This window comes from Seriola lalandi, unplaced genomic scaffold (assembly GCF_002814215.2).
Source record: "Seriola lalandi dorsalis isolate HSWRI2012SDOR001 ecotype SW California unplaced genomic scaffold, Sedor1 jcf7180002054673, whole genome shotgun sequence".
NCBI lineage: Eukaryota > Metazoa > Chordata > Actinopteri > Carangiformes > Carangidae > Seriola > Seriola lalandi.
In genome coordinates, this window is record NW_019525226.1 from 463,109 (window position 1) to 482,971 (window position 19,863).

At 41.0% G+C, this 19,863-nt stretch overlaps 1 protein-coding gene across 4 annotated transcripts in view; it reads right to left on the minus strand.

The window, feature by feature from the left end:
• fgf13a (fibroblast growth factor 13a) overlaps positions 1–19,863 on the minus strand; it is a 94,861-nt gene that overhangs the window by 29,483 nt on the left and 45,515 nt on the right. The window contains exon 1 of one of the 4 annotated variants that reach the window (XM_023421676.2): positions 310–646. The exons of the other annotated variants lie outside the window; for them this stretch is intronic. Within the exon in view, the coding sequence (XP_023277444.1) occupies positions 310–340 (31 nt within the window). The 5' untranslated portion in view covers positions 341–646. Of the gene's footprint in view, positions 1–309; positions 647–19,863 lie in introns of those variants that run through there. 4 annotated transcript variants of the gene reach the window in all.

The following is a 19,863-nucleotide window of genomic DNA, read 5'->3' on the forward strand; positions in this document are numbered from 1 at the left end:
ACACACTGGCAAAGCTCCAACCTAAAACTCCAGAGCCAAAACAATGAAGTTGTAAGATGCTCAGACTGAACTAAAGGCAGCTCTGCTTCAGCACCACGGACAGCTCCAAGACGGAAAACTACTGTGGAACCAACAATGTCAACACTTATCAATAACAAAAACACTGCTAAACACCACTACCAGCTTTACTAAGAGCCATAAAAACCGTTGTTCAGGATAACTTGAGAAGCTTTGTCTCAGTAAAACTTAAACTTAATTTGAAGTAAAAGCGCTCAACAAATGTAATGTTCAGATAAACCAGCAGCCTACCTGAAACAGATTTTCTCAAGGGGAAAGTCATGATTCTCTACGAGCGAAGCCAAAGTGGTGACTCGGATTCTTGCAGTCCTCGGGCGGTGAAGTGAAGACGAGTAATCTACATTCAGCAAAGTTCAAACCATTGTCAGACAACTGTCAGAGGAGTAGTGGAAGAAAAAGCATCGAGGCGTGGCCACCAGCAGGAAGATCATTACAGGACATTAGCGACATGCCATTATGACTTCTAAAATGCTCATTAAACATTCATTTAGAGGTCTTGTTGATCCGGCAAACACGGGCGGGTGCGCTCACATGTATCCCGGCGCTCGACGTGACCAGATTGAAGGGAAAAGTGATCGAAAATGCAAGCTGAGATTGTAGGCTACTTCCTTCTTGGGGCAGAGAAGACTTTGCTCTCATGTTACAAAAACTGATGTAAAATGATCCGATAATGCGTTGACTAAACCGGTTATACAGCCCTGGTCACTTTGGACTGAAAAATATCGATGTACAATCAACTGAGACAACAGTGTGCATTAGGCAAAGTGTTTTTACAAAGACAATTCTCTGTTCTGTGAAACTGTAGACGCAGTTTTTTCTTTTTTTTTTTTTTTTTTACAAATCGCCCAGCCAATACTATGATTGACCAGATATGAAGTGTAATTATTTATCAGCATTAAGGCATCAATTAGTGTCAATACAAGGCATGAAGTATGGTGTATTGGTTTGCTTGTATGACTCTATTTCATATTAGTCCAATTATATAAGCCATAGATGGAAATGAAGAGTATGGTGTATATGCTTCTTCATAGATGTACTGTATGTACAGTGAGCTCTGTGACCCATACTGAAGGTACTCCTTGGGGTCAGTCTACTCTGGTGCCCGCTGGCTATGTGCAGCTCTGAACACTAGATGGAGCAAGTGGACTGGCTATCAAGAGGAGCACATTCACGTTTGATTCAAAATCAAAACTCAAGTAATTTTTAAAGGCAACACCAGAAGAGCAGTAATCAGAACTTTGACTGACGATTTAACTACAGTTTTTAGAGTTGGTCTGTTCACATTAAATTACATCTGACTCTTTGAGCTGTACAAATATCACTTTAACATGCAAATTAGTTTGATTTAATTTAGAGTTTATACATGTAAATCATAAAATTTCATGATAGATAGATATTCTATTCATCTCCTAGGGGAAATTCAATATCATATCTCAATCATATCTCAGTACAAAAAAAACACCATTATTCATATCTATAGAGTATTTCCAGGATTTGTCTACAGCCTCTTTCTCTGACCAGCTGCACACAATGATATTCATGGATGCTTCATTCAGGGATTGTGTGATAATGCAAGATGCAGACCAGTCAGCCATGCAGAGGAAAGTACTTTCCTGCCCTTATGAAAGGCTAATTCACTTTTGTGGTTACATATTGTATGTCTAAATCGCTAGATAGAAATATACTTGCTTGTGGGTTAGTATCAATATATTGCTTTACAAGGGATGGGGCTTAAATGGCATGACGTATACTGTAGACATAAAAGCATTTGTTCTCCCTTTCGCTGTCATTGATATTCTCCTCTGATGGAGTCTAACCTTTAACCGCAAACGGTCTAAGAAAAGATGATGGCCAAAGGTTGTTTGAAGGTTGAACTAGGCTTTCTAGAATCATCAATATCTTGGGAACAACTGGCACCATAGGGACATTTGTAACTTACTGGACTTACAAAGGCTTTCCTTGTAGTTGTAATACATTATGTCATCAAGTTGAATTGTTGAATATGATAGGTTTTACTTATGAGAAATTTGAAAAAGACATATAGTCAAATAAAATTCACTTTAGTAACCGGGTAAATTGACTTTGCATTCACATAATCTGACTGAAACTCAGATGTCTAAAGAAATGCAGGGAAAATAGAGGTATCTTGTGTGACAAATGTGATTCAAAAACTACTGCAACCATATGTTTTTTTTAGTGAATGGACCCAACATTACTGTATATCATACGTACCATATACCATACAAACTCAGTTACAGTCCTTTTTTAATGCAGCCCCTTGTAAAATGTGACCTTTCCTACATCAGCTTCGCTGTACAGCAGGCATAGTGTGTTCGTACCCTCTGATATATGTTAATGCTGCACTCTGGAAAAGGTGCATAATGAACCTGTGTACAATCTGATTCACACTGCAGCACACAGTATCCATGCCTGATACTACCAGATACGACTAATTCCACCATGAGCAAACACAGACGGATGGATCTCTGCACTAACAGAAGCAGATCCCGGGTTTTGCTTCAGTCGTCCCACTCTACTGATAAACTGGGGCCATCACTCAAGTAGACAGTGTGGCCCTTCAGGAGGATGGCTGGGTTTATCACTGAAAGTTAGGAGGACTGAGGGAGGTGATGAGAAGTCAGGCTGCATTGTACAACAGCGACACTAATGGAACACCTACGATGATACTAAAGAAAGTGCAAATGTGTATAGGCCTGATTATATTGGTCCCGCTACTAGCTCTTTTCGTAGCAGCAGCCAAGCTATGATGGAGAGGGAAAAATACAAAATAAAATACAACGGTAGAAGTGGAACTGGTGAGATAACTAAAAGTGAGAGCTGTGATTTCAAAAGACAAGAAAGTGTTAAACAATAAAAAATTGTGCACTTCATACACATTTGATTTTTTCTCAATTTCTTCAGTATTATCTGTATTCAGAAGTCTCTGAGGAAAATCTAGCTCTAGTCTTTTTTTTTTTTTTTTGCCTTTTTGCAAGACAAAAGTGGACACTGGTGAGCTCATGTGCAAGTGAGAGCTGGCTGCTGAAGAGCTCTGCGTTCATGAACTGTGACCCACACGATACAAGTTAACACGCAAAATCTGGTTTAATTCAAACGCCAAAAACCTTTCCGTCTCAACGAACACAGATACAAGTGACCTCTGTAACCAACACCTGTAGTAGATGATGTAAATCAGAAAGTCAAGCAAGAAATACACACACACACACACACACACACACACACACACACACACACACACACACACACACACACAGTACTGTAAGCTTTATGCTTTTAGCTATTTTAAATTATTTTCTCTCTTATTCTCTCTTATTTACTCATACTGCATGTGTATTTATATATGTGTGTTTGTGTGTGTGTGTGCATGTGTGTACTTTGGTTGCTTGTGTGGCAATGTGCCATGGGTACATTAATTACTGTAGTGCCCCAGAATGCCAGTCTACTGTGGCCTCCTGGGGGCACCTTCACTGCTCTGTAGTAGTAATTGAAAATAGCTAAGAGCATACAGTACCGTCAGCATCCATCATTGTGCAATCATAGTCTGTGTAATTTCTACAATAAACTACCTGTGTCACAAGAGTAATGCTCAAAAAGTAAAGCTAAATAATTCTGTTTCGCTAAATACTACAATGTTTGCATTTACAGGCACGGTTGAGATTTACATTGTGAACACCGCAGACTCTACTGTTACAACATGCGTTTAAGAGTCAGAGCTGTGAAAAAGTCAACTGGAGAAACCACTGCCATAGAAAAGGCTCAGAGTTAGCACTTACCCAGTTAACTGTTCAAACATAGCACAAGTCAGCTGTGCATATACACAACTAACTGTACGAGGACCACAGACCCAAAGGTTCCCGTCACCCTGCTGTTCTTTCTGTCTCTGGCCACTAGAGAGCACAACTCCAGAGAGAAAGAGAGAGAGAGAGACCTGCCTATTGCCAAGGTTGAGGACTGTGTTGACCTTTCTATTATTAAATATAACCAAACAATTAAAGCTATCTTTTCTTATTAATAACCCGGGGCTGTCTTGATAACACCGAAGGTTTAATGATTTTATTTTTTAATTGAGAAAGAAAAGTGGCCTCCAAGGGCAAACACTGAATAAATGGGGAGGTTAACCTTGCTCTTGGTGTTTTAATAGAGGGCAAAGTTGCATACGAGGATTGTGGCACTGATCATATCGAGATATTTTATGTCCAGCTAAATTAATATCTTCATGTACCTTTGGAGACTGCAGTAGCAGGATTTTTATTTTAACCTCTTGGTGCAGAGTGAGGGGATAAAGTGAAATATTATCAGAGGAAAAAGGAATGATCTCTGATAAGCTCAAACGGTTGCTGCTCAAACCATTCAGCCTTTTGGCAGCATTCTGCTGGCTGTCTGCTCTTTGTGTGTGATCTAGTACAGTAAATCAGCTTGCAGCATGCTAGGCCACCAGTGCCATAGTGATACCATGCGTTACCATGGAGACTGCACATACGTAAGTGAGGGTGTGTGTGAGAGAGAGAGAGAATGCGTACTGAGAATGGGGGTTGGGTTGGGTATTACAGAACAAGAAACCATCAGTCACTAAAGGTTCCAGTAGAGGAGGGGGCCACAGTACAGTCATGGCTGACTGGCAGACCCATGGCAATGACTGTTTCACCTATCCCACTGCTTTGGAACCAGAGGGCTGTGCTCGGTGCATGAAAGCAAGGAGTCAGTAGACTGAAACTGGAGGACATGAATCCCATTATCTCTCCCAGCGGGTAAACCAGGATGATCTCCACCTTGGGGACAAACAAGCATGCAGGCTGAGTGTAGAGAAAGAGCCCACAGCTCCACCATGGGAGCGAGACATCACTGAGGAACAGTTATGTCACAACTTTTTATATCCTGGATCTATTTAAATATAGATATTAAGATATCATCTGCAATGCTTCATTATTTGGAGTTTAAAGTGACAGAAAGTTTTGTATTTAAGTACTTGTCATTTATTGACATGAAACACCTTTTCTGAGAATCAACCCAGAATTAATAAGATGATATCTGAGCTGTGTGCCAGTCTGCTCCTCATTAAACCACCACCACTTCTATCACTTTCTTTAAAATGCTAAAACTAATTAGGAGCAGACAGAATGCCTGGCATTTGTCATCTAACATCTCATACTTTGTATAGCAACTGGCTTCAAAGTCTTTGTCTTGCCATATTTTGTCTCACACAGAGAGAGCAACTGCAGAGCTTTTTGTTGCCCACGCCAAAGGAACACAATTCTATTTTCTACATCAATAAAAGTTAAATATGGCAATGAAACATAGAACTGAAGCAATTTCAGGAGTTGAGACACTTTGTTTCTTTGATAATGATACAAATTGCTGACGAGGTGCACTGCTGAATAATTTTCATCCATTACATCTTTCTTTGCAACCTGGACCTTCACAACTAAATGCAGGAGTCACAAAGTGGAAGAAATGTGACGTTTCTGTTCATCTTCTTTCACGTGAGCCTCAGCCTGTCGCAAGATATACTGTATGACGTAAATATCTATGCAGTTATTTCATTATGCAAGGACACATTTTAAAGAATAACCACACGTGTTGTTGCTAAATGTAACATAAGCTTGTGGATGTAATGACCGTACACTGGCAGATCTTTTTGCTTTTCATTGAGTGTTTCTTTTTGTTTGTGGGCAAGAAAATTTGACCTCCTATTCATACATTGAAATGAGGATCATCAAGTTCAACTATCTGCAATTCACAAGTCATTAAAATGAAATCATACATATTAAGTTTGGCAGTGCTGTTATGATGTTACTATTCACTGTCAAGTAAGAAATAACTTGTCTGTGTTTTGGTGTGGACAAAATTAGTTGTCCCTTCCTTGGTATACCTTTTGACAAAAGTCACTGAATGAAACACAGCAAATACACTGGTGAATCTATTTACACAAGCTTGACTCAAAAAGCTTTCACTTCTTAATTTAACTGCATGTGAAGGACATAATTCAGCTTTGAAACATACTGTGGGCTCTCTCACACGTTATAGCCTCAGCGCTCTTTGTGTCTGTACAGTATGTGTATGTGTCTTTGTGACTGTGCGTGCGTGTGTGTCTGCGCACGCAAGTAACTAGGCTGTAATGACGTGGAGAAATCTCAATCAGAGGCACCAAACAGTGTGTGAAATGGCCAGTGTTCAGACAGCAGCCTGCTCGGAATGACTGATGCTGTAGCAGCGATGTGCTCCCATTACCCCGACTCATATAAGAGTATAAAACTACAGGCCACAGAGGCTCTCTGTTTCTCTTGTCCTCCAACCACCTGACACTTACTTCTCTACAGACTTCAAAGATATTTGGCAATACTTAAGTAAAAAGCTCCAGACCACAGACCTTGGAGACCATGTAGCTGAATCCATTTGATAAAAAAACAATGAAGTCTGACGTGTCCAATTTGCCCCTTAGGTTCCCTGAACAAGAATATGAAAAAGGAGCTTTGTTCAACACATGTGGTTGATGCAGATGCATATATTTGTGCAATGTGTGTGGATGTGTCTGCCAACTGCATGACCCCGCAGCTCTCAGGTCCCCTGCTGGATTGTGGGTGAATCATAACCAGTGTTGCTGTAAGCAGGAGAAAGGTGGCTAAAAGCCCCTGTGACTGATTGCTATATAGAGAGTCCAAGATAGTGTAAATACTTCAAACAGCAGTCGGTCTAACAGAACTGAAACCACAATGCAATGTTGATTCAATAAAAAGGAATTGGCGAAGATTTTACAGAAAGCAGCACAGTTGCACAGAAGGCCGAAGTTAAAACCAGCTTCCAAGCTTCATGCAAGTTAGTACATAATATATTGTTGACAATCAGCCGGGTGTCTGCCACATTACTGTTCCCTCAGCCAGCTGAGGCAGAGCGAGTGGAAGATAAGATCTGATGTAAGCACACAGCCACTTGTGTATATAGACAATTCAACAAGCAACACATACATGCATACACAGCAGATACACACGTACACACAGCCGGCCAGCCCACCAACTCTCTAAATGCCTGTTATCAGAACAACATCCAGTATCTATCATTGCCAGCATCACAACAGGAGGTAGATGGAGAGGGAAATCAAGTGTGGGAGAAGCTCATTTGCCAAAATGGATGACTGAACAGTCACAGTCACATGTGTGAATCAAAGATGGTGAGTCAATGGAAGCCCTTTGGCAAAATCCATCGTGGTTAGAAAGCTACAGAGAAACAGCATTTAGGAGTTGAAAGGCCATAAATAACAAAATCACTTTTATTCTCTTTCAAGTTATCCCTCCTCCATTAGGCAGAACACACCCAGGAAATGGGCTCTCGTCACAGTGAAGAGGGACATCTGGTATCAAAGAGAAATCAAGGAAGTGTGCTGCAGCCAAAATGTAGAAGCTCAGACTTTCTGAAAGTTTGGATTAATAACTCCATGCTAATTATACCCTGTCTAGCAAGAGCAGTCTTAGTCCCAGAATACAGTAAGTGATGTCGTCCTACATATCCCTTCCAGTTTGACACATCAAGGAAGGGAATGGAGTGAGATTAAAGGCATCATCTCAGACACCAGCTGGCTTAAACTGTCTACTTACTGATGGAGACACAAAGGAAGCTCTGAGACTGGCACAAGAGCGCAAGGTCATGCATGCTTCTTTTTTAAGAGTTGCTAACTTAAGACACATTGCAGGCCTAGGTGATAGACACTTCCTAATAAGGATGATGAAAGAACTAACTGTGCTATTCTTGAAACGAGAACTACATCTTACCATGGTGTCTTGATTTAGAAATGGCAAGAAAACAACCTCCTAACAGAGGTGAAAACGCTTTGCTTTTCTTCTGCTCACATGGTGGGAAGAAATGCTGACACCTGTCGAGGTGTTTGTAATAAGCACTGCTCTTGGCCATTATCCAGGTCCCTGTCCTCAGAATAACCCCATCACATTCCTTGTCTGGCCTCAAGAATAACTGTGAATATTATCCAATGAGATCAAATTTGCAGTGCAGTGAACTGGATGTGAACATTAATGAAGCTCATTTTAGTCTAGCCACACACATTTCCCCTGCAACTGATGCATTTCCTCAAGTAAATGGTTGGGTGTTTCATTCCTCTGGCAGGGAAATATGGCGCAGTGATGTCTCATGATGCCCAGCCACAGATCAGAGAGACAGGGAAAATGCATATTGAAGAATGCTTCTTCAGCTGTTGTGTATACAGTAAGGGATGAATGGTCGTATATTTATTTTAAACCTATGGTGCTACACTTGAGGTTAAATAATCATGTATATTTACAAAAAGATCAGAATGGGTGTATACATGCCAGCTTTATTGCATGGTTCAGATTGGCATGGATTATTTCAGTATACTTAAAAGCCCAACGTGTTAGGTGGAACAGATCGGCTAAGCTGGAAGTGACACGACAGGAGACATGACTCAACTGATGGGAGTGGGTGGGTAAATAGGTCATGTTCCCTACCCAACACAGAGTATCCCACTTTTCACTTTCATTCCCTGTGCTTGTTAGTGTAGTCAGCACACAAAGAAATCAATGGAAACATAATGACAATGGATGGTAGTGGACCAGTGTTTGGAACATAACAGGTGGGAGGAGCTGTGCAGAGCTGATGGAGAACCCTACAGAGGTATGAAAAAGTAGGCCAAAAGACAGCGGTAAAGCGGTAATGGCTCTCTGAGGTTTGTAGCAGGCTTCTAATATGAAATACAACACTATTACAGAATAGCATTGGACTTGTAAAATCATAATGAAGCCTTCAGTCATAATACAATGTTATTTAATCCCTCTGCCTGCATTACATCACCCTTAGATATTAACATCAGCCATGAGCCAGATGCTTGGTAACTAGCACCTTGTAACCAGAGTGCTTTTAATGACTTTAAACCAAAAAGTACAGCATAAAACACTCAACTAAACTGTTTGTTTATCTGTCCTGGGTCAGTGAAATTGCTGTCCTGTCCTCTTATTTTGAAAGGCTTCACAGAGATTAACACATATTAAAATATAGTAGAGCAAAATTCTAATCTCCTGGTTCTATTGTCAAGCTAAGACTACTAAATTATCCTCATACCGTCCTGTTGAGTGAGTTGTACCCTTGAATTCAAACCCTTTCTATATATAAACAAGTACCACGAACTGAGAAAAATGCTGACAAAGAGAAACAAACATCTGAGTACAAAAACATGATTTCAGATCGTTTATGCAGATTGTGTGTGTGTGTGTGTGTGTGTGTGTGTGTGGTGCAGCCCTGGTTAAAATAAAAAGTGGTCTGGAGGACTTTGAGGTCGATGTTCCTTTACCTCTGTAACAATTTATTGTCTGACTCACAAGTCCCATCTGTCTATAGGCTGCACAGCAGATTGGCTGGATGGTGTGGTATGTATGTATCTGTGTGTGTGTGTATGTGTGTGGCTGTATATGTGGATGTGTGTGGAGACACAACCTCAGGCATCTCATCTGTAGAGGTCTAGCTTTTGATACAACCATAGATACTTCTCAAACCATTCCACCTCTCCCCCCTCAGTCCTTATGCTAAGTACCTTTTAAGTAATCGTTATTTCTGCCTGAACCCTTTGTTAGAAACTTCATTAAACAGTGCAGCAGGTGTGCAGAGCTATTTCTGTTCACAAGATCTGCATTCCAGGTCCTGCCCATCTTCGGTGGCAGAGTTCATACCAAATGGATTCTACTACCCACGATTGTTGGTGTATGTATTCTAAGAGGGTATATGTATGTTTAGTTGTAATTATTATGATGATTATGGACTCAATCTGTTGAAACTTGTTCATTTAATTTTGCCTTCTGTTGTTGTATTAATAAGGATCTCCTGGGCTATCAGCTGGACTTTTTATTTTTAACTCGCACAGAGAAATTCAACAACCTCTTACAATCCTTACAATTACTTGTCGACTTCTATCTAGATACTAGATAGAATATCTAGTGGATAGGAAGCACGAAACCGATACATTTTATAGTAATTTCAGAGATTATAGTAAAAAGATTGGATTCATTTAACACTGAGGATAGAGAGGTGAATGCCAGTGGCTGAGGATGAGCTCACTGACTGAGGGTTGGTGTGTTCTTTGAATGACCGAGAAGGGAATAATAGCACAATGTCTTTCAATCTATTCGGGCTCCCCCTCTTATCAGGCCCTACAGCCAGATCGACTCCTGTGGAGTGCAGTAAGTCAGAGGTTATGCTTTAACATGATTGAATGATTGCACTGAGCCCTCTGCTACCGATTGAAGGATCAGTGCAAATGACTGGAGCCCATATTATATTATTAAGGCTAAGTTTCCCCTGTTGCACAGCTGCTGGGGTATTGTGTGTCTGAAGCCCAGTCAGTTTACTGAAGTAGCTGCCTCAAACATTCGCTCATATTCAGCAAGTCAGAACAAGTATTTCTTTGTACAGCTGCCTCAGATTTGTTCCACAGGGTGTAGGAAAAGAACCATTCCTGAATCTCTAGGCATGACCTGCTGTACACACCATCATCCAGGGTCTGTGTGTGTGTGTGTGTGTGTGTGTGTGCACAATTGAGGAGATAACATAAGGAGATTAGGACATATTAACAAATGCTTTGGCAGTCAGGAGTACAGATTATAGATGGGAGGCTGCGTGACACTGGCCTGTTGTGATGATGGTTTACGCGTGATCATCAGTGCTGCTGAAGGACTGCCTCCCTGTCTGCTGATTGCTAGCCATTACATCATACCGAACATGCATCTGAGGCCTGTGACATCCTACTCACATACACCAACAGAACAGAGCCAAGAGCACATTCCTAGCATTTAACATTACATTGAAGACGCACCTATTTTATTACAACATGCAAATAACATGAATTTGCCTTTGTTGGTTCCCATTTTAGCACTGTCACCTAACCTTTTGAACTCATGATTTCTTTAACCTTTGGTCTCTCATTTTTGTCCTTTCATTCTGTGTGTGTGTGGGAGGGAGAGAGAGGTAGAGGGTAAAAAAGAGAGACAGCTGTCAATGTATGCTGGCAGGGCCTGATGAGATGTGCGATGTCCAATTATCTCTCCAGCCAGTGGATTAGCGAGCTAACACTAATGGCTGCCATAAGGCCGTAGGTCCCAGAAAACAAGCAACCAAAGCACACACACACACACACACACACACACACACACACACACACACACACACACACACACACACACACACAGAGGACAAAACATTCAGATCAGACAGACAAATGCAACCACTTAATTCTCCTAATACAAAGAGGATAGATGTGCTGTGTTTTAAAATCAAGGCTAGTTGCTACATGATGTGGTTTTGAGGAATAAAGGACTTCAATGACACCTCATTGAAGCCAGTAGGGAGCTTTTGAGGGGGACATTTGGCAGATGGCTCTGTAAGGTTGCCTAGACTGGACAAAGCTTGGTTGGCTGAGCTGTGAATGTATTTGGTACTTTGGTAAATGTCTTTGTTGCTGCAGTTCTGTGCATGTGTATCCATGTGCATTTGTATTTGAGCGAGCATCCCGCCATGTCTCGGCAACACCTGACAGCTGAGGTTCAGCACAGCCACACAGATGCAACACCTCTATGTTGTTGTTTATTCAGTCCAGTGCGCCGGCCTGTCCCGCTTGGTCGCTCTTATGCATGCTGTAAAATTAGATTTGAGTCTACGATAATGACTCACGGGCCTCCTGTTCACGGCATACTGATGCAAGACACCCGACTGAGGGTGTGTGCTTGCGTGTTTGGTGAGAAAGATGAGGAGGAGCAAGGCTGTACGACTCAGGAGCGCTACACTCTGCTGGAGCTTGTTGGAAGTAAAGGGCACGTCATACAGGCCAATTGAGTTACTTACATCAGCAGGGCTCATTTGACAAACACCTGCAGAGGGTAATGTTCACCTTAGTGAGCAGAAACGCATGCTGGAGGGAGCTGATGGAGGGGAGAGGACTGCCAACGGGGGAAGCAAGAGGGAGCACTGTTTGACAGTTGAAGAATTACCATTTCATTAACAGTATGCATTATTAATGTCTAACCCATCTATTGTCCCGGAGCATGCATTTACGATGACCTTGAAAGATCACCAGACACTGGGCCACTAATGACGGAGAGAATATGATATAATGTTTGAGAAGATTGCTCTACATTTAAGTGTTATCATGCTCAAGCATTCAGCTTCTCTATTTGATTAATCTTTTCTGGCACAGATTTCTGTTTATTGAATAATGACTTTGGGATCAGTCCGTATCATGATACTTATGCAAGTAAGAGGTCAGAGTTTTCAAACTAACACACCTGCTCATATCACCTGCTCATATTACAATATAATATATTGTATTGTCTCTGATGGACAAATCTTTGGAGGGGTTAGAGTAATCAAACAGACAGGGGTGAGACATTAAACTCTATGAGCATAAGTGCAGAAAACCTATGTAAATGGCCTTTATAATAAATCATAGTGATTAAATATATAACTTGGATGCTTTAGCTGTTTTTTTTTTTGTTCTGTTTTTTCCAATAGTTGCTGCTGTTGCAAAGAGGGGTCGGTAGTATTGAATTGGCTGAGGGCAACTGTGGAACACCCAGGACACTTTCCAAACATTTAACCACTATTGAGAAGGAAGTAAATAAACATGTCTGTCACTAGTGCAGCACACAAAGATCCAACCAAGAATCAGGGACAGGGGAAGAAAACAGAAACACTGTCTGGCCAAAACAGGATTTAACACGACTGGTATTATAATACTGATCCCATTCTTCACTAAAGGTTCTTCAATGTAAGCTAACCAACTTTTCTCTAACTTCTGGCAATATCTCTGTACAGTACATCCTGAATATGTGGAGGACAGCACAACTTCTCTGGTCCTTAATCAGGGTTTCGTCAGGCTCCCTGGAAGAGCCAAGCTGTCTCGGGGGCTGGCAGGCGACATGATGGGAGAAATTGGGTGTCTGTATGAATCCCAGCCAACATTAGCCCTGGCCGGCAGGCTGGCACATTACTTGGTGACCCCCTGAGATGAAACATGCAAAGACTTTACATAATGCCGCCAGCACCCAAGAGGACCCTCCAACTGTCTGTCTGTGTCAGAGCCAAACTTCCCTGTTGTACTTGGTCTCCGCCAATGTGATGCTTAGGCACTTCTTGTGTCAAATGCACAGAAATTAGGACGTCTGAGGAACTTTTAAGGTCTTAAATATTCACAGTGCAATCTTTAGTGTCATTTTTGTGACAGGTGGCTATAGTTGAGCATTTTTGATAGATTTGGAGTTCAGTCACTATATTACAAATACACATAATAAAGTTGGTTATTATAAAGAAAAGGCTATGATATGCACAAAATAAACTTTATAGTGTTCTCTGCTAACAAACTATATAATGGTGACTAAATGTAAATTACCTCAATCAAATCTTTGTTTTTTCTATCTTTGGACTCTTAGGACAATACCTAAATTGGGGTAGTTGTCTTGCTTCTAATAAGCATTTACATGACGTAGAGGACTTGCTTACAGAAACAAGTGACTGAATGCCAGAGAAGATGAACCATGATAAAATTAGTTACAGACTCAAAGAGTTGAATTTGGCCAGTCAGTATGGTGTCAAACAACCATACTACCCTGGGTAACAAAGGCTGTCCGATAAAAGCATCTAATACAGCTTTAAAACATTACTTGGATGACAGCAAAAGGGAGAGGATTTAAGCATTGAGTTGCTCACAGTTTAGTACATACAGTAAGCATAACTTTTGTTTAAGGCTCATGAGCGAACAGCAAAGGGAAAGGGAGCACAGAAAGGGCGAGTGGGAACAGTTGCTACCAGTGAATGTCTGTGTAGTGACTTGGGGAACAGGCTGATGAATAACTAGCAGAGGCATGCTGCAGTGTTGGCAGAGGACCAAATACTGTACATTGTGTGCAGCCTATTGACTTTGACTGGGATCATGTGGGGTTCTAGATAGCATTGGACAGTATGGGTTAAATCTTCTACCATGGTATATGGCCGAATGCCATAATCCCAGAGATGCTGAAGATATATGTTCCACTGCAGGAACAGCATGCCAAAATCTCTTTTAATGCTTTTATCGTGTAAAAAGTCTACGTATATGAACTTTCTGTTCATGGTCTACACTTGCACACATGCTGGAAAATGACTACACAAAGGAAAAGCTGATGATACAAACATTTGGATCTTGAATATGTCAAGCATGGATATACTTTTATGTTATACTTAAAAACAAGACATGGATTTTGACTTGCTTATATATTATATCTCTGACTCAACTTCTCCCCAATAAGGGACACAAATTTGCATGTGTGCAGTGTCAATCCTGGCAGCTGTCAAGAGCCACTTTGCTAGCCTCCCATTAATGTTGTGCTGATTCAGCAGTTTGCCTCATTACCCCAATTAAATAGCTTAACGCTTGTTTACTCTGGGGAAAACTTACACAGTGCTTGTGTCACAGTTACTATAACCTGACTACTCTTCTGATTGTTCCCGTTTAGCTCAGATTTAGAGCCGGCCTGTGGTTAAAAAGGAACCTTTCTGAATAAAACAATAATACAGCAAGTCCATTAGTGACATAAGCTGGGATTTTAGTGTCAAGCTGGGTGAGGGTTTGTCATAGCTGAGTCAGGCAGTGGGAATGATGGGGACTATCTGTGTCCAGAGTAAAGCTGCTAAGGTGGACATGGAGAATAAATGCACATGGTGCATTCGGCTATGTGGATATAAAAAACGACATATTACTGCTGTACTGTACTTGCATCTTTGTATTCCCTGTTATGTGCTAAATATGAATTATTTCACAGTCCATTAACATAAACAAATTTTGGGATTTATTAATACAAATGTATTATAGATATAATATTAATTATTAATATAAAATACTACATCCAGTACCATACATTACAGTCTGATTCAACAGATGTGCACTGCTGAGACAAAGCCTCCCATTGGTCGACTACTGCGTTCTGCTTCCTTCCACTCTCCTTTTATATTCTCTGTTGCATTTTCAACATTGAACAAGCAGTCAGCTTAGCTGACAAGCTACATGCTAATGATGGAAAAGTTAGAAAAAGTTATGATAAGCTGGATAATTTGCTGCATGTAGTATGTCAATATCAGACGCACTGTGCTATTTAGGGCCAACCTTTAAAGATTCTGACTTGTTTAAAATATTTTTTTTCAGATTTGTAAGAAAGACAACGGAGGTTCAGGTCAACCTTTTTCCTAAGGCACAGTGCAAAAGGCGACTTATGCTGCAGGACGTGTGGTCAGTTGGTCTCATTTGTTACTGCTGGTGTTGGCTGCTCCTTTTCCACTCCAGTAGAGTCCGGGTGACAGTGTAGAAAGTGCCCTTGCAGTTGAGTTCCACCTCTCTTATAACCCTGCCGAGTGCGCTCTGTAAATTGTCAGGGTGCTGCCCTACCCCTGTAGTGTAGTTCCGCCTTTTTCTTCACATCAGGTAACATGTAGAAAAATGAACGGCTCATCCAAAAAAAACTTCACACTGCACTTCCTTGGGTCCTCAGCAATACACCCGCAAAGTTAATTGAATGAGCAGTTGTCCAGAAAATGGAATTCCTCCAGATTCCTCCATTTATTGTTGAGTAGTATAACATGATTCATATACATGAAGAGTACAGTACACCAAAGCAGATGTATACAATCACTCATAATATCTATTAATAACAAACTAATCTACTGTTTGTGTGAAAAAAATAGTCCCAGTTGTTGTCTCCATTTCATTCTGTGTGGCTGCTGCCATGAGGAAAGGACCTAGGTTGTGGAGGCGAATAAAAGAGAAGTGCTAATTAAATAGACAATGATGAAATGTAATAGGCCTGGCAACTTGACTCTGCTTCACTTCCCCGCCAGTCTCCTGAGTAGTTTCTCGTTAATGTTGTCATATACACCCACTCCTGCTGTTTGTTTATGCCCCAGAGGAGCCAGAAATTAACACTATATCAGATTTCTACATAAATCTCAGGAGATCAATATGTAAAGGTGTGTGTGTATGACGACATTTTTTTTTGCACTTACAGATGACAATTCTTGATAGGGTGATGATTATATCACACCAATGGGACATGCAAGCTGTTAAAGCACCACTCCTTCAAACATGTGCTATTATTTGATACAGATATTGTCTTTCTTGCTCTTCTTATGATCAGGGCTTAAAGCTTATTCTTCATTCACTGACCATCTGGTTACGAGTAAACTTTTATATGATGCAAATTGCACTCTTAAGCTCTTGCAGATGACCGGAGAGGTCAGATAAGCACAGCTGAACTTACAGTGCAGATGTGACATTGACACTCTCCTGCCAGCCCACTCTCTCCAGGCACCAAACCACATCATCATACACATTATTTATTCATGCGTAGTCTATTTATGCATCAACTTAGACAAACAGAGTTGTTGCTTTCATGCAGAAAGACAGACTGCAAAGGAAAAAAGAAAATTAAACAAGCTGTTTAATTGGAGCATGAGTGCATCCTGAGGCTGCGTGTTTGTCCCTTGTCAACATTGCAGTGGTGTGCGGGACTCTGTGAGACACTGCAAAGGCATACTCTGTTATAAGGATGAATAGAACAGAAAGAATGTAATTGCGCCATGTCAACTTTGTGGTGAATCACTGCCATGCATTTTACATTGGGTGTGGGAAATGGATGGGGCTACGTCTCATTCCTCTTGCACTTGTGCTTACATTTTCTTGGCGGAGCGGGCAGTAGATGACTTATTTTGTCAATAAGGCTAAAACAGATTGGATAGCGGCCTGAATGTTGTGCAACACAGGTGCTGAACCTATTACAGATAGAAGGCTATCTGTAAGAGAGAAAGTCACATTGCTGATTTCATTATATTGCTATGGATCTTTAGATCTAGATCACCTTAGCGCTCACAGTTGCTTAACGCCGTAATAGGTTAAAGTGATAGTGGGGGTTATTTCACGTGGGTTTGTGTGAGGTACCTAAGTCAGTGTATTACCAGCAGTATATTCAGATCGGTGTAACGGCACAGAAGCTGAGCGATGTGCTGCTGTGGAACGTGTTTTAGCCGCTCAAAAAAAAGACCAATATCAGGTGAAGTTTACGCTTTCCTTTGAATATTTTGACTGCTTTATCTGGCCGTCAAACAGCCCTTTCCTTTGGTACTACATATTCTCAAACGTTGAACTACCGTATACCTACGCACAACTGCACGGACTAACTACCTCACACAACCCTATGTCAAATAACCCGAACTATCCCTTTAAGTGGTGGCTGAATAAGTTTCAAAGTTTCTTATTGGCCTGGTTAGACTTTTTATTTTGATGATATATGATTCAAGAGCAGACGGTCTCTGCCATTCAGTCAAATGAAGTCATTCAGCATTTTAAAACTTCTTAAATCTAAATTCCTCTCAGTCACGGCCAGGACAGCCTCTATGTCAGGGCAGAAGAAGTGAAAATACTTCTAATTAACAGTGAGTATTCCACTTCAAATATTGGATGACAAATGCACAGCAAATTACTTCTTCAGCAAGGAAAACACTGACTCAGAAGAAAACATACACATACTGCTCACATCGTATACTTCTGTGTGTACATCTCTACATGGATATCTGTCTGTCTGTGTATATATTGCATAGCCTGAAACACAAAGTCTTACAGTCATTTGAATTATGGATGGGATATTTACACAGATCTGCCCCTCAAGCATCGTCTTTTGTCTCTGCTGTGGAGAAACGAAACGGAGCCAAAGAGAGAGGCAGAAGCAGAGCAGAAACAGGAGAGGGCGAGTTGGGAATAGACGGGAAGAGGAATCGAGAGGTGGTGACACAGACTGAACCAAAGAGAGTAAGATGGAGAACAAACTGATTGACAGCAGGCAGCACGCACAGGCCTGAGGATGGAGGAAGAGAACACAGACGGTGCTCTCTGTCTGTGTTCTTCCACTCCCCACAGCTCTGCAGAGATAAACTGATATGATTTGAACTCATCCTCCGGGGTGCTACAGCTCAAACATGTGCTGTTGATGTGTTATTCTGTGAAGCACGTCTCTAGTGACGTGTGAAACCAATACCTTGGTCTCTGTGTCAGCCACCTGTATGTAGTGTTGGGATATGTATCAGAAGAAATAGACTCAGGGGAAGTGATGCAGGTTACTGATTCAGTCAAAGCCTTGTTAGATCCTAACTGAACGTCTGCACCTTTTTTTTTTTTATAGAGAACTTGCCACTGTCAGCGAATCACCTGTAGCAGGTACAGCCCAGCAATTCGACTGGACAAACATCAATCAAATCTTACAGTTGGGTATCTGCAGGTCTTGAAAAGTCTTCAAAAGCATTGCATTGAGTACCAAAAACAAAAGGCCTTCTACGATTATTAAAAAGTCTTAAGTTTCATGTACTGAGACAGTAACATCTGTTGTCATTTTTGACTGTTTTGAAACAGTTGACAGAAATTCATTGTCTCATAATGGACAAGTATTGATTTTAGCACAAACTTGACTTTCACACAAGAAGAACACTTTCAGAGGCCCTGGCCCCGTAGGCCTGTTCAGTAATCCATACATTGGTCCATGTCATGTTAATTAATTAATTATTACAAAGGATTATTGTTATATGGAGCTGGATAGTATTGATAAAAATGTGATATGTTATATGCCTTATTGGTTGATTTCTATCAGTCTTCGACCAGTATGACTGTGAAAAAAGTATTGAATTGCGTTCTATGAGGTATTGAAAAGAAAAGTCTACTTTCATTTGGTGAACACTGCAGAAACGCTCTCAGAAACACTGCATTTTGCTTTTACCTACAGCTGTCATTAACTATCCAAAGTAATCAAACCATGTAGGGAAAATCACCAACCAACTAGAGTTCCTGACCGAAGAGCCTGTGCCGCAATCCACTTACAAACTCTATTTAGCATGTAGCTACATGTTATAGAATCTATAATCCATGGAAAGCCATGAAAACCACTAAGTGCAACACAAAGCAGTGCGAATGTCGTTGCCATGGTAACAACGTGACGAGGTTGGCTTTCCTGCTTAGATGTCTCAAAACATACAACCGTCTTGATTTTCTTTTCAAAATAAATACTAGTTTTCCCACAAATGTAGCCTAAGTGCAAAAATATATCAACACCTAGTATTTTGTGTGTGTTTACGTGTTACTTATAACGTCTGGCAAAATATTTGCATACATCAACGTATTGTAGGTTGTGTGTTGCTGTGTGTCTGTATAGCCTACTCCACACATGGTTTAGCACAGTTTCCATCTGCATCATGCATCAACATTAATGACGTCCTCTCGAACAGCTTACGCAAGAGCTGTAGTCTCCCCTCCTTCCTTTGTAAATTCAGTCACGTCCAACTGGAGCTGCAGCCAAACTGAATAATACATCTGTACTTCTCTAGCCAGACCTCTGCTAGAGATTCCACTACTTTATCTCTCTCTCTCGTTCTCTCTCTCTCTCGATCTCTCTCTCTCTCTCTCTCTCTCTCTCTCTCTGTCTCTCTCTCACAAGGATAAGTGCATGTGCTCGAGTCCTTCAGCAGTTACACAGACAGCCTTCAACAGGTTAACTGATATCTAAAGTGCAGAAATACTGTACCAAACATGGCCCTCTTTTAGATGCAACAGCAGACAGAGCAGTACATTGCAGAAAACACATCAGTAGTGATATAATTCATATCTTACCTATCAGGAAGTCTGCAAAGGAAAGCAATTTCTACAATCTTAGCGCTCTATTGAGGGATAGATGATAAATGAGGCATTCAGAGAGC